Source organism: Bolinopsis microptera, chromosome 2 (genome assembly GCF_026151205.1).
Source record: "Bolinopsis microptera isolate Bmic1 chromosome 2, MBARI_Bmic_1.0, whole genome shotgun sequence".
NCBI classification, from domain to species: domain Eukaryota; kingdom Metazoa; phylum Ctenophora; class Tentaculata; order Lobata; family Bolinopsidae; genus Bolinopsis; species Bolinopsis microptera.
Window position 1 is genome coordinate 15,906,789 of NC_087073.1, and position 25,531 is coordinate 15,932,319.

Below are 25,531 nucleotides of genomic sequence, written 5' to 3' on the forward strand. Positions count from 1 at the left end.
TTGCTTTGTGGATTTCGATATTATGAACTTGTAGCTTAGTGGATTTTGATATTATGAGTGTAAGATTTCTGTAATTTAGTTATTAGCTGAATACTGTAATAAACACCTTGTGGTTGATTCTCTCGTATTTCTACTCTTGTAGATAATATGTCCTGTTTCTCGTGTTGTGTTCAATATAGCGTACTCTACAATCTAGATCTATAAAATGGAGTAAGAGTTACTGGTATGGGGGCGACAGCCTCTTATCTCTCCGCATAGTTTCTAGTTGTGCTAACTAACAATGGAGTCTGAGGTCTGCTTAACATCAACTTGTAGAACTTATCAATTAAAATTGTCTCATTCATCTCCTATTATAAGATTACATTCACACATGTCACATTTGATAGTTGAACGGCATGAGATTAGTGGAAAACAAACGAACGAATAAACTTCAAGTTGAAGTTGTTTTGAACTTTGGCAATGAACCTTATTACCTGACCACTGACCACTGACCAGTATACACTATACAGTATACACCAGTATAGTATACACTATACAGTCTATACACTACACGGAGCTAGGAAGAGTCTGTTTCCATGCAGTCTCACCCTAGTAGCCTCATCAAGCAGGTGCTAAAAACGTACGACATTTACGGTTAGTGTCAGATTGGTGTTGAGATTGCCTCTCATGGGCCAAATTCCTGAGATCAATCAAACATTCGAAGCATGGAATTGATTAATCATAAAATATAAAACTGTCTGTTCAATGTTCCTATTACATAAGGTTTATTTTAGGTCTTATAAATTCACCAAGCAGTAAACGTTGTAACTTTATTAAGTTATACTGACATAGATGATGGAGGCTAGGACATTGTATGGATTGCAGCCATCGATTGTGTTTGAAGCGTCCGTTCACATTTTGCGTCACAATTACTCAGCAGCAAAAGACGTCGCATCAGGTAACTAGTTTTATTTTTTAGGTCTGTTTGAAAGTTTGGATTCCGCTTGTAACAACTTGTCCGAATCGTTTTTTTTAAAGAAAAAAATGCGCAACTATAATATGTATCATTAATTTATTATGCATACTGATTACTGTCATATACAAATCTTTCATAGCTTCTCAAGAGTGCTGTTAAATCAGTAAATATCACTTTTTATAGAATTAAGCTTATTATGGTATGGTAACTAAGCTCAAATTCAGGCAAACTACAAAAATTGTCCGGTGTCGAAGAATTGCTCGGAACTTCTCAAGATAATCCTGATAACACTGTCTTGTTATGGATAGACGGAAAGAACAACTTTGTCCCACCCAACATTGACCATTTGTTCGAGCGTGCGTTCCTAGAACTGAACCTGAGAAACCCCGAAACCCTTTCAAAACTCGGATTTCTTGAGCTAGCTGGCATTAAAAACCAAAACGGATACCTTCAAGAATCTCCTTCCGATCACCACGAGGAAGTGCTAAAGTTATCCAGTGAATACATGCTATCTGCGCTGGAAGAGAATTGGTGGGAAAATTTAAGTTCTGAACAAGAGCTTTCTCGAAAAATCCTAAAATGGAGAGTTGAGAATAGCAACCGCGATTTCAGAGATCACATTTTTCCAATTTCACTGACCTTTACAAGTGACCTTAAACAGTTCATTGTCCTTATGATCGGTAATCCTGTCGTAGGAAGTATTCCTGATGTTGACTTGTACATTCACCGATTGCAATCATACAAAATGAAGTTTGAACTGATTGCCTGTGACATTCGCAAGAAGCGAGAAATCGGAGTGATGGTTACCAAGTTTTGTCTGGAAAACATTGTGAGTGTCATCCAAGGACTAATCGAAAATCTTAATACCGAAAACAGTAACTTGGTGCTTGCAGTTAAGGGTAAATACAAAAAAGCCTCAAATGTTGATTTACCCGAAGATAAGATTGAACAAATTCGATCGACGATCAAGAAATATGTCCTGCCAGGATTTGAGGAAATTCTTGACGAAGTTAAGATCTGTATCCCTTACTCCTCTGACACTGCTGGAATTTGGGGACTACCCCGAGGAGACGAATTCTACAAACACATTTTAAAATGGCGCACTTCAACTGATTATACTCCCGAAGAATTGCACCAAATCGGGCTGGATAATGTGAAAAAGCTTCTGGAAGGTGTTCAAGCTGTCGTAAAACAGCTCAATGAAAAAGGGGACACGATTTTTAATGATGAAAACTCCCCTGAAGAAAATCTGAGGATTCTTTCGGTGGATGAGAAGTTTCAATATGAAGATAATGAAAAGGGGAGGGAGGAATGTATTAAAGATTATGAACGTTTATTAGATGAAGTCACCGATAAAGTGAGACACTTATTCAACATGGTTCCTCCTAATCGGTGTATCATCCAGCCAATGCCTAAAGAAATGGGAGGCAGCCTTGGTGCTGCAGGTATTTACTATGAAGGTTCCTTAGATTTAACGAGACCTGGAATGTTTTTGGCCAATCTGACTAATTTGAAGCGTCATAATAAAAGTGGAATGAAAACCTTGACTGCTCATGAAGCGGTTCCTGGACATCACTACCAGGTATATATAATTCTATAAGTTAATAACATTATGTTTTTAAACTCAATTTGTTTTATATACTACTGCTAGTAATTTACATTAAATGTACATTTTATTCCTGATTGGATCCACATACTTTGTTTGTCAGTGAAATTATGATAAGCTGATGATCTCAGTGCTCAATCGAGAGGGAGAACTTAAAGTTGCCCTATTTTCGGAGATGTAGAGGGTTTGGAATGTTCGCTGCGTTTTCTGAAGGATGGGGTTTATATGCTGAACATCTTGGTAGAGAGGTGAGACCCTTGTATTTGTCTAAATTCCAGATGAAAATTCCCCAAAAATAATGCTGCATTCGATTTTGAAAGTTATCGGTATTTTTAATCGATATGGGAATTGTGCCGCATGTCAACTACCTGTATTTTCTTTTCAGACGGGGTTCTACAGAGAAGATGATGGAAGTGAGGGTTACAGTGTGTTGGGTTACTACTGTGCTCAGCTACTCCGTTCTACCAGACTGGTTGTGGACACTGGTATACACGCCTTCAAATGGACTAGACAACAGGTTTCTATATATAATATTATAATTATCGATTTTAATTTAATATATTGTGTCTTTGTGTGGATTTTAGGTGGCGATTGTTTCGAAATATCATGAATTGTAATGATTTCAAATTTATTACTCAACAGGCAGTAGATGTGATGGTTCAGAATACCGGAATGGATAGGATTGTAGCTGAGGCAGAAGTGGACCGTTACTCTTCCCTTCCTGGACAAGCTTGTGCATACAAGGTATCTTCTAGAGTACTAGATCTGCAATATTGAGAACGATAAATTACGTTAATATTTGCAATATTTTATATTTGATACACGTCCTGTCTTCCCTGTTAAAACCTATTACAATACTAATTGTTTAGATTTTAGTCCACGATTGCTATGGCTATTATTATGTTTTAACGCAATGACGCGTAACTTTGTAACTTTGTAACCTTGTATTTTCAAACAGGTTGATTTTGATATTCTCCCTTTTTCATTACGTGTAACCAGTGAAAGTATAATGCTGTTAGGCGCTTAATTTTAACACAATTCTCAGATAGGGCAGCTGAAAATATTGGAGATAAGGGAGAAGTTGGAAGAACGGCCAGACTTTGATATCAGGAAGTTTCACGACAGAATACTTGATATTGGAGCCGTTCCTCTGGACATATTGGAGGAGGTTATGCTGTAAAGTGTAAACACGAGTGTAACTGTAACTTAAGGTTTTTATAAACTTTACATTTTACGATCGTTATTTTATATATCCGTATTTGTAGTTATTCTAATGTTGAACCTCCAGCCTTCTATGTGGGCTATGAAATTTGTTGTAGTTGAATTTTTACCTTTTTAGAACTTTGCAATTATTTACTGATTTAAATTCTGTAGTGTTAGTTTTTGTTGTTATATGGTACAATTTAATATAATATAACATGATAATATTTATGAATATGTTGCTTTAGTACTTTTGTCTCGCGAGTTAGGTGTTAATTTACCCAATTCATTTCTTTAAAAGAAGCCATTAAAAATGAAAAAGTACTTTTTAGTTTGAAAAGGATTCTTATATCTTTACCTAAATTCCGCAATTCAAATTGCCACTATAATTAGTGTTTAATTTAAACACGGGTATTCTCATGATCTATATTATTATTATTAATAGATCTATTACACCGACTCGGTTACTCGTACCTTAATATTTGGCTATGTTATAGGACCTCATGACGACTGTAAGAACACTGTACGGACTGAAGCCCTCGGTGGTGTTTGAAGCCTCTGTTCACATTCTCCGCCAGAACATCCCTGCTGCTAAAGATATCGTCTCAGGTAATGACCGGAGTTATTTAGTTTTGGTTTCAGTTACCGTTTCACAAGCAGCCGTATAAAGAAACTTGATGATTTGTTTTGGCTAATCATTTATGACACTCATGTTTAAATTAAACTCGATTTCAGGCAAACTACAAGAATTTTCCGGTGTTGAAGAATTGCTCGGGACTTCTCAAGATAATCCTGATAACACTGTCTTGTCATGGATAGACGGACAGAACAGCTTTGTGCCACCCAACATTGAAAAGTTTTTCGAGCGTGCTTTCCTACAAATGAACTTGAACTTTCCCGAGATTCTTACGTTCATGGGGTTTCTTGAGCAAGCCGGCATCAAGAACCATAACGGATACCTTCAAGAATCACCGTCCGATCACCACGAGGAAATCTTAAAACTGTCTAATGATTATTTACTCTCTGCACTAAATGACAATAGATGGGAAAATTTAAGTGGTGATCAAGAGGTTTCTCGAAAAATGCTGAAGTGGACCGTCGAAAACAGTAATCGTACGTTCAGAGACCACATTTACTCCATGAGCCAAATGGACGGAGCTCACACCCTATTTGTAATGCTGATGTCCCACTTTGCTGTGATACAAGACGATGCCGATGTCGAGTTTTACATGAATAGACTGGAACAAGCTAAGATGAAGTTTGATCTGATTGCTACAGCCATGCAGAAGAAGCGTGAGTTGGGAGTGTTGCCTCCTAGGGTTTGCCTTGAAAAAGTTGTCCGATCTATTGAGGGGATTGTTACGAATCTCAAAACAGAAAACAACAATCTGATAACAGCAGTTTTAGAAAAGTACAAAGCAGCAACGAAAAATGATTTGTCGAAGGATAAAGTTGAGAGTATTCGAGCTAAGATCAATGACTACGTCTTGCCTGGATATGAAGTAGCATTGGCAGAGGTTAAAAATTGCATCGCCAACTCTTCTGATGATGCTGGCATTTGGAAACTACCTCGTGGAGCTGCATATTATGAACATTGCTTGAAATGGCAGACCACTACCGATTACACTCCTAAGGAAGTACATGAGCTTGGTCTTCATCACTGTAAGAAATTTCTGGATGGTGTTCAGAGTGTGGTGAAACAGCTTAATGATAAAGGAGACATGACTCTCAACGCTAACAACTCCCCGGAGGAAAATCTTAAGATAATCGGTGAAAATGAAAAGTTCCTGTACGAAGACACAGATGAAGCAAAGGAAGAATGTATTAAAGAATATGAGCGATTGTTGGTTGGAATCACCGAAAGGACAAAAGATATGTTCAACATTGTTCCATCTAGTACGTGCATAATTAAACCCATGCCTCAAGCTATGGGAGAAGGTGGAATGGGCGCTTGCTATTTCCCCGGTTCTTTGGACTTAACGAGACCTGGAATGTTCTTTGCTAATGTAGTTAACATCAAGTCTCAGAATAAGAGCCAAATGAAAACTTTGACTGCTCATGAAGCTGTTCCCGGTCATCATTTCCAGGTATGTACATGTTTCCAGATATCCTGAGGTATTTTGGTCGGGTTCTTTAACTAAATAAATCACCTCAAAAGTACCCTGATTCTATATTATGATGAAATAATTGAATAATGTGTACACTGTACATGTATTTCGATTAGTTTAATTGATTTTTGTTAATTATATTGACCGCTGCATCATATCTCATAAGTTTGCAGAGTCTAACCCTATTTATATTGTAGAGACCTTTGGCAGGATATTTGTCTCGTTAACAATAACACGATACCTTTAATTTGTATAAAAGCTTGTCTTTGAAGACGTGTATTTGCTGACGTGTCTTATTTTCTGACGTGTTTATTCTGGAAATCCCTTTTGCTACAGTACAGTATTAGAGAATCTAAAACCCCATAACTTTCTTTCAGTGCTCGTTGCAGTTAGAGAACGAGAAACTTCCCTACTTCCGAAGATCCTGTGACGAGGACAGATATACTGCGTACATTGAAGGCTGGGGACTGTATTCTGAATACATTGGAAATGAGGTAGATACATACACTTAATACTTTCAACAGTACTATATAATTATAACAAATAATTTGAGGAAACGATGTAACAGAGACCAGAGTCAATAGATTTTAATGTTGCCATGGGGTGGCAAATCCCCATGCATCGTGGTCCGGTAGTTTCATTGCGTCTTAATATTGTAATGATAAATTATGACATTACACTGATTTTATTCTTAGTCTGCTTAGTTTTGGTAGAAGGGAATCAACCGGACATATCTTTGGAGCTGTGATTGGTAACTGTTATCTGCCTGTTCTCTGACTGTTATCTAACTGTTATCTAACTTTTATCTGACTTTGCAATCCTTTTCTTTTCAGACGGGGTTCTACAGAGAAGATGATGGAAGTGAGGGTTACAGTGTGTTGGGTTACTACTGTGCTCAGCTGCTGCGTTCTACCAGACTGGTTGTGGACACTGGTATACACGCCTTCAAATGGACTAGGGAGCAGGTTTCTATTTTTTTATAACATTCCAATCAACTTGTAACTTGGATACCATTAGAAAGGCAGCTTGTAGTCGTAGATAACTTTTAAAGCTTAATTGAGAACGAATTATATATATTAACACAATGTGCCATTTAAATAAGTTACACGAGTAAATATTGAAACTGGATACGCCTAATAAAGCTTATATAATATAATCATTAACAGGGAATTGAGCTGATGATGAAGAACACGGGGATGGCCAGAAAAGAAGCAGAGGATGAAGTTGACAGATACTGCGTGCTTCCTGGCCAGGCGTGTGCTTACAAGGTAAAATAAATATAACAGGCTTATTAATTAAAGAGTTAAAGGTTCTAAATTATGACCGTTATTTCAAATTAATACCAACTTCATTAATTCTGACTTTATTTTATTTTTCAGATTGGCCAGCTCAAGCTATTGGAGATAAGGAAGAAGTTGGAAGAACGGCCAGACTTTGATATCAGGAAGTTTCACGATACCGTACTTGATATTGGAGCCGTTCCTCTGGATATTTTGGAGGAGGTTATGGTGTAGGCTTTAAGCTATCACAGAATATTTCTTTTTTTGTTGCTATGAATTAATGTTTTCCTTTAACATTGATTAAGTTTAACATTGATTAAGTTTATATATTATCTGTTTTATTTAAAAACATGTGCATGACGTAATGGTGTTTCATTAAATTAATAAGTTATTCAGTATTCATTTTGGGCCATTTTAAGTTAAATTCATGAATTTGTTTCATACATGATTGACATAATATTCGATTTCAAATAATTTATTTCATGGCATGGGAGATGTTGTTTTTATCTGATGGTCCAAGTTTTCATATAGCATCAATAATTCATTGACCATCTTTCACATTGAGCATTAAAAATTAATTCTTGAATTATAGATTCTTCGGAAGGTTTTAAAGGCAACTTTTTCAAACAAACAATCTATATACGAACAATCTTCTCAGGAAAGTTACATTACATGGCAGATATCCTCCGAGTCACTTCAGCCGCACTAGATTCCTTACTAAGCGCCTCATCCTCCTCTACCTCCGTTACAAATCAGAGTTTCAATCGCCGACTCAAGGTCTCTGGCAAGCATGTCAAGGAAATATCACTAGAGGAAGTCTTGCGAAGAAGTCAGGATGAAGGAATTAACTTGGCAGAATTTCTGAACAATCAACCTGCAAATTCTTCTGCTAACGAACTTCATTTCAACACCGAACATAGGACCGTTACTCCGAGTAAGTCAGTCTTGGTGGGTAATTTTGTCGATGATGAGTCTCGACATTTAGTTGCCCCGAGTGCAGACAGCTCCGAATACATTTCTATTATTGACGTGGGAAAGTCTTTGTCAACAACAAACAGTCTCTCTTTAAGTAGCAAGGATTCCTCCCATTTAAAGAGTCTAACTCTGATGTAAGTATGGATAAAACCCTACGAGACACTGTTGATCTCATACCCGTTAAAGAATCCAGTGGCAGGAAAGACACATCTGCAGCAACTAGCAATGTCTCCTCGTTGAAGACAGCAGAAGTTGTTGATGCTAGCACACCTAATTCGGCCCGACACAAAGAAGCTACTCTTGGCGAACCAGAAGTTTCGAATATTAACTCAGATCATTCTCTGGGTCGTCTAAAAACTCCAGACATGTCAGACCAACCACCAGCCCTCCCACCTCTACATCTTCCACTGAGGGGTCTGAAACAAGGGTCCTTGGGTTCAGTTGAGTCTACAAAGGAACAACCCGTTCCAGATATTGAGGTGAAATCACTTTCAAGTGCTCACTCAAGCACAGCCCGCCAGATGTTACAAGGGACTAATGGTCCAACAAAGCGAGGAGCTGTTGCAGTACAAAGGATCAACCCTCCACCTGCCCCTGCTCCAGTAGCTGATCAAACTTCCCAGATCGCGGCTGCAGTGGCAGCGGCCGTAGCTGCTACGACTCCCTACTATCAGTTGAAAGCAGAAATGGAGATGAAACTCGAACAGCTCACCGCTGAACTACAGAGGCAGAATGCCCCGAAGATAAATAAATCTGATTCTAAAGATGCAGTAGAAGTTTCAGCTCCATCGGATGGAGCAAACGATTCGCTAGATATAACTGTGGTTCCTGAAAATGATGAGAAAGAAGATATTGGTTTGCCAACTCCGATTCACCCTAGAGTCGCACCTAAGCCACGATCTCACAGAAAAGCGAGAGAAAGATCAGGCATGCAGGGTTCCCAAGAAAAAAATTTTGGGGTTTTAATGTTTAGAAAAAAATTGGGGAAAAGTTAGGTTAGTTCTGATGAACCTGTCACTAAACGTGTAACAGCTGAATCTTTAAGGTCTCAGTTTGAGGAATCTGCTGATGAAACTCAACAAAGTGTTTCGAATCCTAAATTTATAAATCGGACAAACGAGTATGAGTTGATGAGAAAAGACTTGGTCAACCTGCTGAATGAGGCAAGGAATGCAAAGAAAGAGATTGAAGATATGAGACATACTGAAAGAATGCAAGGTTTGAGAACCACTGTGAGGAGCGAGGCTCCTGCTGATGTTTACTTAGAGAGGATCAGAGAACGTGAGGATAAACTCTTCAAACCGAGGTACTCTGCTAGCGAAAGAGAATACAAAACCCCTGCTTATATCCTCCAAGCTAAAGATACTCTGCATGAGATCGAAGAAAAGAGAAGTTCGGTTGAAAGAAAAGGCTATCCCTTGGACTCAACCTACCTTTGCGAAGAGCAATCGCCTGAGGACGAGAAAATCTCTAAAAGGATTTCAGAAATCTTGGACAACATTCAAAAAGAGGTAAAGTCCACGAATCCTAAGAAAACTGTAATTAAAGCTGAACCGCCTAAACCAATAAAGCGGAAACCTAAACCAAACACAAAGCTTGCTGAGAAAAAGGCTCTTTACAACAAGCTACGATCTGAAAATCAGTACCATAACATCCAAGCCAACATAGGCAGACTAAAAGAAGAAGAAAAGGTAATGCGACCCGGACCAAGAGCTGGCGAAGATAAAAGTAGTTACCAGTCACCTTACAAACGGTCAGGTTTACCTCAGAGTTTCCCCCTTGCTCCCCTTCCTAGAAGTTTTCCTCTGGATCCCCCTTCATTTCAGAATCAGAGCACTCCTTTACGCACATTGAGACAACAAATCTCAACTCAAACATCCTTTGTGGCAAGGGAAACTTTTAATTCAAATCAGTACTCAAAACCTTCCACCAGAGACGTCTCAGTGTACCCCACTCCTACTCCGAAACATGCTAGATCAACAGTGCTCTCCACTTAAAATACCTACACAAGATAAATCTCAGAGTTACACTCCTCTTCCTTCTGAAGAAGATACAACATACAGCTACGAGGAGAGTGAGAGAGACCTGTTTATGGGGGTTGTAGATCTACCTCGGAGTGTCACTATCTCTGGGGTTAAGAGGATACCTCCCCCTGTCGACAAGTACTCTGCTAAACTTATCAGTGACAGACATCCGACAAAAACGTCTTTTCACCCTACTACAAACGAAGACAAAGTTTCAGTGATGCAATGGTTAGAGGAAGCAATTCTTGAGAAATTGTTAACCGATTCACCCGAGAAGACTGCTGCACAAGATGAGGTTTCACAGATTCTCGGAGAAGACGTGATGAAAGCGATCTCAGATCTCGGTTTGGGACTGTCTCCTGATCAGTTGCACGGGTTGATGTCTGAGATTATTAAAGAGCAGGTCGAGGAGAGGATATCACATTGTATCACTGAAGAGAAACCTCCGAAACCAGCTTCTCCTGAGCAGCAGACATATCCAGGAAATGACAGTAAACCAACATACGATGAATCATTTGAATCATCTTCATCATCCTCCTCCAGCAAGTCCTCCTTATCCCCAGCTGTAACCCCCAGTTTCACTGAGACAGAGGAACCTTCCGCATCACTCTCCCATATCTCTGAAGTGTCGTACATGTCTCCACTTAGGTCTCCAGTCTTCACTCCTCCTCTCAGCCCCGAGGTTGTCTCCGTTAGTGATCACACCAAGTCACCTGCTCTACCTGAAGGTGTCCCTCAATCAGCTAAAGTTATGGTGAAGAAACAACCACCTACGTATTTCAATGATACGCTGGAACAGGTACCACTTGATTTAACTGACGAGTTTGTGGATCCTGTAACTGTTTTCACTCCAGATTTGACATCATTACAGCAGGACAACACCCTGTCTTTGGAGGGTACTACAAAAAGGTCTGCTCTCGGACCATTCACCCCCCTAAACACTGTACAGGACCCAGTTTTAGATGATTCTCTAATATCGCAGCACCCTCTAGATGTCACGAATCATTCAGTCATTTCTCAACATCCGCTCGAACTGACAGCCTTATCAGAAAATATAGACATCCCTCCAACAGTCGAGCCTGAAGACTCGTCAGCATCATCCACCACGATGTCTTACACAGAGACAACAGATCACCCTATTTCAGCCGGGGAGATACTGCCAGGTATGTTGCCAAGAGAGATAACTCAGCAGGTGTTTACAGGACCATTAAGTGAGGGTGAGTGGCCTCTCTCCCCCAGAGCAACTGACTTCCTGCAACTTGTCAAGGATCCAGACATCAGAGAGCTGCTAGAACAGCGAGTAAACGCGACTAGGAGTCCGGGATACGCCTTATTCCACCCTCAAGATGACACTATACCTGAGGAAATGGTATCACCCTTAAGGGACGAGGGCAATCTCCAAAGATCTGATCTTGAAGCGGGACCTTCACGAACCTTACCACCAGCTCCGAGAAGAGTTTCTCTGCCAACCCCTAGCCCCCGGCCCAGAACGCAAAGTTTGGAACATTTGGAGACCCTGGAACTTGTCACCCCTCTACCAGATGGAGATGATGGGAGAGTGGGCAGTCCTTCTCCTCCACCCTTTATGGGACTACAGCTAGAGGACTATGAGTTTTCTGGCGAGGAAAGTGTCACCAAGTCTGATAAATCTGATGATAGTTTTTGAAAGAGAGACTTTTTCATTTAAATATATTTATTTATACTGTGACAACTATTGTTGCATTCCTCCCTAAAAGGAAAACCATTGAATCCTTCTGACAACCAAGTGCTTCAGTCATGTTGGTTTATATGAACAATGAACATTAATTGAGGTGATAACACGAGTACACATGACTCTTTTAAATCTCATTTCTAAAATGTTTTTAATTCAATCTTGATATGTTTGACAGGACACGGTATTCAGCACATAACATTTACAGATCTATACATTTTACCGTTTTATCAGACGTTTGCTTATGCATAAGCACCACAGTATTGAATTATTTATTCGTAACTTATTCAGAATTGTTCATTCTACAGAACTGTACAGTATTATATTTATAAACATATTTATAAATACATTTTGATACCACATTATCTTGAAATAAATTTCAAACTTGTTTAATGGACCCTTTCTTCCTAATTTATCTTTACATCTTGTTACTTAGTATCTATCAAGCATTCTGTATTGCTGCAACCTTGAAAAAGTATACACACTAAACTTGATTACCAGATCACCCAATACATTTGTTAGTAATTTGAACCAACATATCTTTCTAGTCCGATGATGGATTCAGATGTCCGGATATTACCCGATTCTGATGTCGATATAACGAAATCACGATGGGGAGATCTGACCTTCTATACTAGATTCCGCCACTTCTTTAAGCTTACAGATCCTACTAACTGTTTAAAGGGCAATAAGAAACTTGATGAAGCTCAGGATATTGTGAAACAATACAAGTATGTTTTATAATATACAAGTGTGTTTAATGTTCCATAATCCCACTAACCGATCATGTCATACTGTCTTTCTATATTGAGTCATCAACTCAACTTTTAGCATCAAGTTTTCAATCTCAAATTGGATACCATTCAGTGAGCAACCACTTCATCCGGTAATCCAGTAACCAGCTTAGACGGGTTACTTTAATAATAATAATATGTTAATAAATTGACTAAAACCCCTCACAGATCTGACGGTACAATGCCAGTAGGAGGGGTGGAGGCTCTATGGAGTGCTAAGTACCTGTACGAGAGTGCCTTCCACCCGGAAACAGGAGACAAGCAGAATGTTATCGGCAGAATGAGTTTCCAGGTTCCAGGTGGTATGGTAATTACTGGTATTCTCATGGCTTTCTACAAGTAAGTAGGCTTAGTTTACTGCTGAGTGTTAAATCAAGTACCTGTGTTTATCAAGTCTCGACTGTTTGAATGGTGAATATGGCGATGATCACGCCGTCCTGAAAATAGTTTTTTCATCCGAATAAATTTATTTCAGGAGCCCGTTGGAAGTGTTTCTAGGGCAGTGGTTGAATCAGTCGTTTAATGCTCTAGTCAACTTTACTAACCGTAGTGGAGACAAGCCGCTTCCAAACAGTGTCATACTGTCTGCTTACTTCGCAGCTACATCTCTAGCTACTGGAGCTTCTATTGGTTCGTTATTTCTGCATATTATGATATTTTGAAAACATGCCATCGTCCATTCCTTAACTTGCTTATAATGTTTTAAGTTCGCTTGATTTTGTTTATTTAAATCTAACGATCCAAAATGTACCAGAGATGTCTCCAATATTGCAGGAATCCATAATTATTGTAGGATTCCAATTCCCCAAATTTTTCAGGTCTAAACAAGACTCTAGCTCCTCGAGCACCTCCAATAGTTGGACGTTTTGTTCCCTTCATTGCTGTGGCTGTAGCTAACATGGTTAACATTCCTTGTATGAGATCTCAGGAACTTAAAGGTACCGTTCTACTCCAAAGAGAGTGTATTGTAACGATTAAACTAGAATTTAAAGAAACACATAGCACCCGTTTAAAACATTGTCATTATCATTGGGGGCCTGAGTATGTTTTTATATTGTTGCTCTTGCAATTAACATTGTCTCTTTGTTTAGAAGGAGTAGTGATAGTGGACGCTGAAGGTAACAAGTTGGGACAAAGTGTTACCGCAGCTCAGCGGTCCATTGTGTCAACTACATTCTCAAGGATCTGTATTGCTGCTCCGGGAATGTGTAAGTTTAGAGTTTTACAAGTCATAATAAGTATATGATATTAGTCATAATTGTAATTGGAGCAACAGACGTATAGAATAATAGTGCAGTTTGTTTTTATCATATATACTAATCTGACCTCGTGTCCCCACCCAGTGATGACGCCTATAATAATGGAACAGTTGGAGAAGAAGCCGGCTATAAAGGCGCTCTCAAAATGGAAGAATTGTGTGCTCCAGACTCTACTGGTGGGGAGTTTCCTTTTGATTGCCGTTCCTGTAGGTTGTTCACTCTTCGCTCAAGTACAGGTTGGTCATTGGGTGCAGCAAATGTGTTTCGTTTTTTCTGAACAGCAGTAATTACAGCGATTTGGGGTTACACTGACAACCCATAATTGTTATGAATAAACAGCTCTTGTTTTATAAGGATTCAGTCTATAAGCCAGTGCTATATTTTCAGAGTATTGCTGTGGACGATTTAGAAGACGATCTTAAGAAAGCTATTTTAGCTAAGGATAGTAGCTTGAAGACTGTTTATTATAATAAAGGACTTTGATTGATGTAACAGCCGGTGTATAATTTATTATTTTGGGACATTTGTTTAGGAGAGTTTTTATTAGACGAGTTTTTTATTCTCTTGTATGATACTCTAATATTTTTATTGCTCACTTTCAAAAATTATTGAAAATTGATTGTTTTTATGAAGCGATATGTTTATAAGTTTATAAGTTTTAAGGATTTCTAACCATGGTATCATATTGGATATGATTATTTCTATGGTAACTGGTTTATTAGATGTGCTTTTATCTTGTTCGGCATCTTCTTAATAATACTTACAAGCATCAAGCATGCCGTCGAAGTGCGGTCGAAATTGTCATAAAATTACAATCTTTCCATCAGTGTTTTCTGATTTCAAAAATTTGATATGAATGATTAGAAAGAACATCTCATACGATTTCGATTGTAGTATTGTGAATTGTCAATGTATAATGGTGATAGTCGCTAAAAACAGAGTTGCGGCATTAAAAGAATCTGAAAGCGCGAACTCTAAGTGACGTCGGGCTATATAAAGTTTTACTGTTAGAGCTGTTTGTTTGCGCGCACCAATTAAATATGAATGATATACCTTACAAGACATATTTATGGCGGCCTAATTTGCGACGACCGAAATTTTGGCGGTCCGAAAATATGGCGAAATTGAACAAAAACCGTCAAATTTCGGACGTCACAGAAAATAAGGGTATTTTTCATCATTTTTTGTGACAGTAAGCAGTAAAGAAATTTCTGAAATTCGGTAAAATCATGTTCAAACTTAATCTGTATTAAGACTGTAAGACTTTCATGTTAGCACATACATGTATTTTAATGCAAATTTAAACTGTATTGCTTGACATTCAATTCGTCATTGGTGTTGTGATAATTTGTCCCAAGTAGTCATGGATCTGACGACATTCCCGTCTATATAACTTCCGCCCCGGGGTTTGAGACTTGGAATACCTCAAGGGACCCATTAGAAACAAATTTGGCTTGGGTAGAAATTTTGGCTATGGTGCAGTTTTGCGCAATCGACCACGCCCTTTTTTGGCGCTTTTGCAACTTTAGAATCAAAATAACTCCGCTTCTAATTGGAATTAGAAGCTCAGCTTGGCTTTAAAGTTGTTCAGAAGCATCTTATTTAGGGGGGTAGAGCATAATTTTAAAGTCAACAGACATCAGGTTGTTGAGTTATGTGACCACACCCTTATTTACCCTCGCGAGTCGTGATTTTCACACTAAATACGAGATATCTCGGCTTCTGATTGAGCTACGTGCTCATCCTGGGCATTAAAATTTTCAGAATCATCACATTGAGTAGGGTAGACCACAATTTCAAAGTCCTCAGATGTCAGGTTGTCGAGTTATTAGGCCACAACCTGTTTTTACGCTCTCGCGGGTAGCGATTGCAGCGCTTAAAATCAAAATAACTCAGCTTCCAATTGAAGTTAGGAGCAAAACTGGGGCAGCAAAATGTTCACAATCATCACATTAAGTGGGGTAGAACGTAGTTTCAAAGTCCTCAGACGTCAGGTTGTTGAGTTATTAGGCCCCACCCAAATGTTTACGCTCTCGCGAGTCCCGATTCGACGCTTAAAATCAAAATAACTCTGCTTCTGATTAGAGTTAGGAACTAAACTTGGGCATAAAAATGTTCAGAATCATCATATTGAGTGGGGTAGAACGTAGTTTCAAAGTCCTCAGACATCAGGTTGTTGAGTTATTAGGCCCACACCATAGTATTTACGCTCTCGCGAGTCGCGAGTGGACACTTAAAATCAAAATAACTCTGCTTCTGATTAGAGTTAGGAACTAAACTTGGGCATAAAAATGTTCAGAATTATCATATTAAATGGGGTAGAACGTGGTTTCAAAGTCTTCAGGCGTCAGGTTGTTGAGTTATTAGGCGGAACCCTATTTTTACGCTCTCGCGAGTGGACACTTAAAATCAAAATAACTCTGCTTCTGATTAGAGTTAGGAACAAAAGTTGGGCATGGAAATGATCAGAATTATCATATTAAGTGGGGTAAAACGTGGTTTCAAAGTCTTCAGACGTCAGGTTGTTGAGTTATTAGGCGGAACCCTATTTTTACGCTCTCGCGAGTCGCGAGTCGACATTTAAAATCAAAATAACTCGGCTCCTGATTAGAGTTAGGAACAAAAGTTGGGCATGGAAATGTTCAGAATTATCATATTAAGTGGGGTAGAACGTGGTTTCAAAGTCTTCAGACGTCAGGTTGTTACCTGAGGACCCCAGGCTATTATGTTCATTAACATAATATATAGATTTGGCGGAATGACAGGCTGAGCGCGGCCCAGTAAGTCAGGTTGTTGAGTTATTAGGCGGAACCCTATTTTTATGCTCTCGCGAGTCACGAGTCGACACTTAAAATGAAAATAACTCGGCTTCTGATTGGAGTTAGGAACAAAACTTGGGCATGGAAATGTTCAGAATTATCACATTAAGTGGGGTAGAACGTGGTTTCAAAGTCTTCAGACGTCAGGTTGTTGAGTTATTAGACGGAACCCTATTTTTATGCTCTCGCGAGTCGCGAGTCGACACTTAAAATCAAAATAACTCGGCTTCTGATTGGAGTTAGGAACTGAACGTGGACATAAAAATGGTCAGAATTATCACATTGAGTGGGAAAGAGTGTGGTTGTACGGGATTTAGAGAGTATTCACTGTTTGCTCTGGGCGAAACTTACTTTTTCTGGTTATTAATTTAATTTTCAAACTACTTTTACCATTGCAGTTGTGAGCAATTCATCTTGGCCAGGAACAAGAAAAACACATTATTTATCGTATAAGGTGACCTATAAGCCTTATAGGTCACCTTATACGATAAATAATGTAATTAAGGTCGACGTAAGTTCGTCAAACATAAATAGAAAAATAGAACTCAATACATGAGATCATAAATAGAAGTATTAGAACTCAATATTTGAGATCATAAATAGAAACATAGAACTCAATACATGAGATCATAAATAGAAGCATTAGAACTCGATATTTGAGATAATAAATAGAAACATAGAACTCGATATTTGAGATCATAAATAGAAGCATTAGAAATCAATATTTGACATCATAAATAGAAACATGGAACACAATATTTGAGATCATAAATATAAACATAGAACTCAATACATTTGTTAATAATAATTGAAATACGTCGTCTGAAAACTTTAAAACCGCACTCTACCCCATTTAATATGATAATTCTGGACATTTCTATGCCCAAGGTTAATTCCTAACTCTAATCAGGAGCCGAGTTATTTTGATTTTAAGTGTCGACTCGCGACTCCCGAGAGCATAAAAATAGGGTTCCGCCTAATAACTCAACAACCTGACGTCTGAAAACTTTGAAACCACGTTCTACCCCACTTAATATGATAATTTTGAACATTTACATGCCCAACTTTTGTTCCTAACTCTAATCAGGAGCCGAGTTATTTTGATTTTAAGTGTCGACTCGCGACTCGCGAGAGCGTAAAAATAGGGTTCTGCCTAATAACTCAACAACCTGACGTCTGAAGACTTTGAAACCACGTTCTACCCCACTTAATATGATAATTCTGATCATTTCCATGCCCAACTTTTGTTCCTAAATCTAATCAGAAGCCGAGTTATTTTGATTTTAAGTGTCCACTCGCGAGAGCGTAAAAATAGGGTTCCGCCTAATAACTCAACAACCTGACGCCTGAAGACTTTAAAACCACGTTCTACCCCATTTAATATGATAATTTTGAACATTTTTATGCCCACGTTTAGTTCCTAACTCTAATCAGAAGCAGAGTTATTTTGATTTTAAGTGTCCACTCGCGACTCGCGAGAGCGTAAATACTATGGTGTGGGCCTAATAACTCAACAACCTGATGTCTGAGGACTTTGAAACTACGTTCTACCCCACTCAATATGATGATTCTGAACATTTTTATGCCTAAGTTTAGTTCCTAACTCTAATCAGAAGCAGAGTATTGTTAATTTTAAGCGTCGAATCGGGACTCGCGAGAGCATAAACATTTGGGTGGGGCCTAATAACTCAACAACCTGACGTCTGAGGACTTTGAAACTACGTTCTACCCCACTCAATGTGATGATTGTGAACATTTTGCTGCCCGAGTTTTGCTCCTAACTTCAATTGGAAGCTGAGTTATTTTGATTTTAAGCGCTGCAATCGCTACCCGCGAGAGCGTAAAAACAGGTTGGGGCCTAATAACTCGACAACCTGACATCTGAGGACTTTGAAATTGTGGTCTACCCTACTCAATGTGATGATTCTGAAAATTTTAATGCCCAGGATGAGCACGTAGCTCAATCAGAAGCCGAGATATCTCGTATTTAGTGTGAAAATCACGACTCGCGAGGGTAAATAAGGGTGTGGTCACATAACTCAACAACCTGATGTCTGTTGACTTTAAAATTATGCTCTACCCCCCTAAATAAGATGATTCTGAACAACTTTAAAGCCAAGCTGAGCTTCTAATTCCAATTAGAAGCGGAGTTATTTTGATTCTAAAGTTGCAAAAGCGCCAAAAAAGGGCGTGGTCGATTGCGCAAAACTGCACCATAGCCAAAATTTCTACCCAAGCCAAATTTGTTTCTAATGGGTCCCTTGAGGTATTCCAAGTCTCAAACCCCGGGGCGGAAGTTATATAGACGGGAATGTCGTCAGATCCATGACTAAAGATGCCAGAATTTATTTTTATTATTTTACTTGATATTACTTTTTAAAAACAAAATAAAGCAGTGAAGGCACAGTCATTGAAATAAGCTAAAAGATAATGCGACAGATTCTATTACGACGACCGAAATTTTGGCGGTCCGAAAATATGGCGAAATTTTCAGAAAACCGCCACATTTCGTACGTTATAAATATTTCTTGTAAGGTATTGAATGTTGGCGCGCTCACTGCACTATATAATAATTATAATAATTGATAATATACTCAGCTATTATTGATTATGCAATTTACCTGAGGACCCCAGGCTATTATGTTATTACTGGGCCGCGCTCAGCCTGTCATTCCGCCTAATCTCTATTATATTCGGTTGTTTACCAACATTAAAGCCTGGGGTCCTCAGGTAATTATGTTAATAAAGATTTGGCGGAATGACAGGCTGAGCGCGGCCCAGTAATATGCAATGTGCAACTACTATCGTTACCTGTATTGTGTATTATAATATATTATATGATTATGCTGTTATCAGTCTAGTACAGTTACTTTATAATACACCATACAAGTAATATTATGTATGATTACATGACGTATGATTGCTCTATCCAGAGCCCTTAAGCTTCATGCAGTGAAACAAGCGCGGCCGCAGCGGCGCGAAAGCGCATGTGACATAGTTAGGTAAAGACTTGACGGATGTTATTCGTCTAAATTTCTTCGAAGTAGCGCGCGCCGCTTTCTTCTCGAAATGGCCCGACGGCGCGGCAAGTGCAACGAAGTAGCGCGCGTCGGGCCAGACCATTAACAATGGTCAAGGTGAAGACGTATGACTTGGAAAAAGTATGTCATACGTTGTATGACCCGCCGCGCAAGAGTGCGCGGCTCCCCGCCCTGTATCGTAAGAACGATAAATTGAACGATACTATAGTGTCATAGTGAAACGACCGTGGGGGTCACGACGTGTTACAAAACAAAGAGTGTTGCTAATCATAAATAATATTTTAACGGGTGATATTTGTTCCAAATCACTTTATTTACAGTCAATCTTCGATATTATTCGAAAAGGGCCCCTGTTGAAACTTAAAACCAATATTTAAATTGATGTATTTTTGGACGCTGATTCCGAATTACTCCCCAAAGACAAATGGGTTAAAATTATGCTCCCCTGGCAAGCCGCGCCGCAAGATATTGGCGAAAAACTGTCTCGATCACGTGATATGATAATCGATTGTTAACGGGTGATACTTTGTATCACGTGGTGACCCCCACGGTCGCTTCGACGATACAGGGGGAGCCGTGCGCGGCAGGGGGGAGCCGTGCGCGGCGGGTCATACGACGTATGACAAGTGATACTTGTAAAATACTTGTTTCAAATTATACCGCGTCCTGGTAGGTTATAAACTTACAATATGGTTGTATTGGGATGCACCACTGGGCCTTACCGTGCTGCTAAGGATTGACATCGTGAATCAGGTGATATGACCGTATACGGTAAATTATATTAATTCTTCCTTATATATAAGGAAGAATTAATATAATTTACCTGGACCCAGGCTTTTATAACCAAAACGAGCGCGCCAACTCGTCGACGGTTTTGACAAATATTTTAATAAAGTGTCATTGTAGGTTTATAACATACCAGGACGCGCGCCGAGTTTGGAACAAATATTTTACGAGTATCACCCGTTATAAGTGTCATTACACCCGTTAAATCGATCATCGACGATATGTTAATTGACGATGTCAATTCATCGCAGCTCGGTGCGGCACAGTATGCAGTATTAAATAGCGCATCTCGCCGATCTAGCGAGAAGCATAATTGATTACTGGGCCGCGCTCAGCCTGTCATTCCGCCTAATCTCTATTCTGCCAAATCCTTATTCTATATGTTTATGAACATGATAGCCGGAGGTCCCCAGGTATCATAATTGAGTGCACTACAAACGATATACAAATAAATATTTTAACTTCAAATAAATATTTTACGGGGTGAACTTATGGAACATTTTGTAAAATTACCATATACATCTTAGTTTAAGGACTTTGCCTGATTCTTGCATGCTTCTCATTGAAGAAAGTTGACATCGTCAATTAATATATTGTTATATAAAACGTACTTCATACTTGTTAATATGCGGGTATCACCATTCACCAGTTCAAAGTTTTTTTTGACAACTAGAAAAATTTTAATTGTTTATTAAAATATTTAGTACAAACAATGTTTTTAAATTGAGCTAAGTCACGATATATTCTGTAAAACGAAATATTCTGTAAAACCCTCTGGTGTCGAGATTACTCCATCAGATCCCAAATTCGGATCCACTACTGTTAAGGAGACCCGCATCCAGTAGGGACTGTCAGCGGTAAGCTACAGCTCCTGCTGGTAATCGACTCGGAAAACAGTGGTGGTCCCCGTTTTTGGGTTGGAAATGATGAAAACCAGATCTAAATCAGTTGAGAACAAAAATACCGATTCTAGTAGGCTTACTAATCCAGATCAATGTACAGACCCAGAAGAAACAAATAAAACTGTCTCTCAAGCAATCAAGGATTTGAGGACACTTACCGAGACTTGTCCAATATGCGATCTTAAAGTGACTGAGTATGACGATGGCTTGCTGTGCGAAAGATGTCACTCATGGCATCATAGGAATTGCTTGAAGATCAGTAAAACAGAATACAAGAAACTGAGTGAAAGCGATGATGAATATCTATGTACAAGTTGCGTAAAAACAACATCAAAGGACGCTGATACTGTGGTAGAAGAGGCAAAGGAGTGCTGTTTCCCAGATCATGAAAATGTAAGTGATCCATCTCGATTGAAATTAGGACCATGGAATAGTTGGGAAGTTCTGACAAAATGTGAGGAAATGTATGGTGTTATAGTTAAATGGAGAAGAAACATATTTTTGCTTCCCTCAGGGGCGGCAGGAAAAGCATTCATCGAAGAAATGACTAAAGTGGCCAACAATTTCATATCAGGCAGTGCTATGGAATCATTGACCATGACCCTTTTGATGATAATGCCATCACTGCTGTTGCAGAAACCCTCAAAGAGGTCCAAAGCAAAGGAACACACTGAAGTGTTGAAGAGAAGACTTGTTTTGTGGCAGGCAGGTAAGCTAGAAGAGCTGCTGCGAGAAGGACAGGAGATTCAGAGGAGATTGGGAAAGGGGAAGCATAAACATGGCCATGTTGAGAGAGTCTTCACTCGACTCATGATGAAAGGAAAAGTCAGTGCAGCAATGCGGTGGATTGGTGAAAATGCCACCGGGATTCTTGAACCTACTCCAGATGTGATTAAAGTGCTGAAAGAGAAGCATCCCAAGGCATCACCTGCATCAAAGGGAAGCTGTCTGAGTGGACCAGCGAAGAGGGTAGAGCCGGTTATACTTGACAGTATTGACGGGGAATCGATAAGACAAGCAGCAAAGAGAGTACAGGGTGCTGCAGGGCCTTCAGGAATGGATGCGGATGCATGGAAGAGACTACTGTGTTCTAAACAGTTTGGTAAGAAGTGTGAGGATCTATGTAATGCCATAGCAGGGATAGCAAGGAAACTATGTGTCCGGAATTTGGATCCAACGCTGTTGACCTCATTGACAGCATGTCGACTTGTCCCCCTGGATAAAAAGCCTGGAGTCAGGCCAGTAGGCATAGGTGAAGTCTTAAGAAGGATAATAGGGAAAACAGTAATGACCCTCCTACAGAAAGATCTGGTTGGAGCAACTGCTCCTATTCAAGTTTGTGCTGGTCTTCAGGGAGGAGTGGAAGCAGCAGTCCATGCTGCAAGGGACTGCTTTGAAGACCCTGAAACTGAAGCTATCATCTTAGTGGATGCAGAGAATGCATTCAACTTGCTGAACCGAGAGGCTGCTCTCAACAACATGAACATTGTATGTCCGGAAGTTGCTACTTACATTATGAACACCTACAGAATGCCTGCTAGACTGTTCATTGCAGGAGGAGATGAGCATCTTTTTAGTGAAGAAGGGACCACACAAGGTGATCCACCTGCCATGGGATTTTATGCCTGTGGTACAATACCATTGATTGATGCAGGAAACATTGAGAGAAATGTGACTCAGATCTGGTATGCTGATGACTCTGCTGCTGGGGGAAAACTGGAGGAAATAAGGAAGTGGTGGGATAACCTCTGTATTAAAGGACCACTCTTTGGATACAACCCTAAATCTTCTAAAGAATGGGTGATAGTCAAGCCTGAGCACGAAGAGAAGGCAAGAACCCTATTCCCAGATGTCAATGTGACAAGCATTGGTCGACGATATCTGGGCAGCTTCATCGGAACAGACCAAGGAAAAGAGGCTTTCATTGAGGAAAAAGTTCAAGAATGGTGTCGTGATCTTAAACAGTTAAGTGATATAGCATCAAGAGAACCTCAAATAGCATACAGTGCATACATGTATGGGCTTAGTAAAAGATGGAACTATGTGTGCAGAACTACCCCAGGAGTTGCAGATAGGCTCACTCCTCTAGAACAAGTAACACCTGATGAGTTTATCCCAGCTATCATTAACAGGCTGTTTAGCTGCACTGATGAACTAAGGAACATAATGGCTCTACCACCAAGATATGGAGGATTGGGTATACCAGTTATGATGGAAATGGCAGACCGAGAGTACAATTTCTCATGTAGAGCCACAAAACCCCTTAAAGAAGCTATTCTCAAGCAGATAGACAACTACACAGAGGACTGGAGACACAGTAAAGGAGTGAAAATTGAGATAACGACTGAACGAAATCTCTTCTATCAACAAAAACAAGCAGAAATACGCCAGGAGCTCGAGTCAACACCACTGGCAAAGTTGATGTTCCAACTAGCGGCTGAGAAAGGGGCAAGTGCTTGGCTAACAGCACTACCTTTAAAAGAGCAAGGATATCTGATGAATAAACAACAGTTCTCAGATGCAATAGCTCTCAGATACAACCTGAACTTAAAGGACTGCCCTAAGACATGTACGTGTGGCCAGAAATACTCAGCAAACCATGCGCTCATCTGCAAACTTGGTGGATATGTGTCACTGCGGCACAACTCGCTGAGAGACACCTTTGCAGAACTAATGAGAACTGTGAAATGCAAGGATGTGCAGACGGAGCCAGTTCTTCTACCAGTTGATGGTCTAGAATTACCAAGGGGAACAGTCCTAGGAGACCAAGCCAGGCTGGACATTTCTGCAAGATCGATTTGGAATGCTTCAGAGAGGGCATTTTTTGATGTAAGGGTATTTCATGCCCCAGCCCCCTCCAATGCAAGCAAATCGATACCAGCAATGTACCTTTCCCATGAAAATGAGAAAAAGCGATGTTACAATGCAAGGGTTCTTGAAGTGGAGAAAGGAAGCTTCACACCTTTAGTGTTCTCGACTTCTGGTGGAATGGGTGGTGAAGCTGAGAGACTGGTCAAGAAGCTGGCCAGTAAGATGGAGTACCACACTGGCCAGAGGTACTCAGACGCTGTAGGATACATCAGAAAGCGCCTTCGCTTTGAAATCCTTAGAACAACAGTGATTTCTCTCCGTGGAGACAGGGGTGCAAGAAAGAACATTGCAATTGTTGATATAAACAGTCTAGATCTTAACTTGGAGCCACAAGGCCAAGGGTAATTTTTGATTGTTAAGGGAATTTTTTGAATTCTTTAAGGGTTGATTTTATATAGGGTCATTGCTATATTATGTGTATATTGTTTGAATAATTTTATTATATAAAAAAATTGAGCTAATTCGACGTGCTTCGCGAACTGTCATTCCTGTAACTATGGTGAGCTTCAAATAGTGTGTGGTATAGATCTGTATTGTGTATGGACTTCTTTTGCGTGGTACAAAGTCTCCAACTGTATTCAGAGTAGTAGAGACATAGTTTAACTACCAATTAAGTGCTCTTATTAAGAGGCCTAAAGAAAATTGCCCGTCGATGGCTATTTCATGACACTTGGTTTCTTTGTATTGTTTTATCGGAAAGCCATTATATTATTATTATTTATATGGAGTATACCATTTATATGGAGTATACCATTTATATGGAGTATTACCATCGAATCTTCTCTTGTCCACTGTACCGCTGTTCCTACAGAGAAACCATTCAAGAGCACTCCACTAGTGACCAACCATGCTGGTCTATCTTAAGAGATGGTAGTGATGGCAGCATCACTGCCTTCCGATCTTTAGCACAGATCGCCATCGATGAACTATCATAGAATTGATACTTATACTTATAGTGCTCCTTCACCTCCATCCCCCTTCATGTCCTACATCTCCTTATGACATCACTCCCCCTTCAGCCTCTACTACTCCTTTACTACTCCATCTACTGCCTCATCTTCTGGACATCATTATCTTCTAGTTTAGTTGAGAATTCTCAACACCCACTTCCAAGTCGAGTACTCTCGACCCACTTAGTCCACATACCTTGCAAACTTACAGCAGGGTATTTGTAATGGTCTAAGTCCCTAATACACGCCA

At 39.6% G+C, this 25,531-nt stretch overlaps 3 protein-coding genes across 10 annotated transcripts in view; all 3 read left to right on the top strand.

The window, feature by feature from the left end:
- The window catches only part of LOC134811427 (sideroflexin-1-like), a 101,707-nt gene extending 87,074 nt beyond the window's left edge, over positions 1-14,633 (top strand). The window contains exons 2-8 of the mRNA XM_063818256.1: positions 12,406-12,590; positions 12,822-12,992; positions 13,129-13,283; positions 13,472-13,591; positions 13,745-13,861; positions 13,997-14,148; positions 14,300-14,633. Of these exons, the coding sequence (XP_063674326.1) occupies positions 12,412-12,590; positions 12,822-12,992; positions 13,129-13,283; positions 13,472-13,591; positions 13,745-13,861; positions 13,997-14,148; positions 14,300-14,395 (990 nt within the window). The 5' untranslated portion in view covers positions 12,406-12,411 and the 3' untranslated portion in view covers positions 14,396-14,633. The remainder of the gene's footprint in view (positions 1-12,405; positions 12,591-12,821; positions 12,993-13,128; positions 13,284-13,471; positions 13,592-13,744; positions 13,862-13,996; positions 14,149-14,299) is intronic.
- On the top strand, positions 376-7,659 carry LOC134811425 (uncharacterized). Of its 4 annotated transcripts, none has more exons than XM_063818252.1 (7): positions 376-633; positions 774-937; positions 1,180-2,537; positions 2,693-2,809; positions 2,947-3,078; positions 3,204-3,305; positions 3,607-4,148. In XM_063818252.1, the coding sequence occupies exons 2-7, from the start codon at positions 832-834 to the stop codon at positions 3,739-3,741; spliced, it is 1,950 nt and encodes a 649-aa protein (XP_063674322.1). In that variant the 5' UTR covers positions 376-633; positions 774-831; the 3' UTR covers positions 3,742-4,148. The 4 variants fall into 4 exon arrangements, with proteins under 4 accessions (XP_063674322.1, XP_063674320.1, XP_063674321.1 ...); XM_063818250.1 differs by having other exon boundaries at positions 548-633; positions 832-937; XM_063818251.1 differs by lacking the exon at positions 376-633 and adding an exon at positions 4,259-4,347 and having other exon boundaries at positions 773-937; positions 3,607-3,772.
- Positions 6,405-25,531, top strand: part of LOC134811421 (uncharacterized) — a 102,415-nt gene continuing 83,288 nt past the window's right edge. For all 5 annotated transcript variants that reach the window (XM_063818221.1, XM_063818224.1, XM_063818223.1 and 2 more), the window contains exon 1: positions 6,405-6,420. The gene's annotated coding sequence lies outside the window, so the exon portion shown is untranslated. The remainder of the gene's footprint in view (positions 6,421-25,531) is intronic.

Excerpts from the sequence above, each read along its gene's own strand:
- LOC134811425 (XM_063818252.1), top strand. The coding sequence starts at position 832 with ATGATGGAGGCTAGGACATTGTATGGATTGCAGCCATCGATTGTGTTT. Across the intron at positions 2,810-2,946 it reads CTGAACATCTTGGTAGAGAG|ACGGGGTTCTACAGAGAAGA; the intron begins GTGAGACCCTTG and ends TTTTCTTTTCAG. Across the intron at positions 3,079-3,203 it reads TCAAATGGACTAGACAACAG|GCAGTAGATGTGATGGTTCA; the intron begins GTTTCTATATAT and ends ATTACTCAACAG.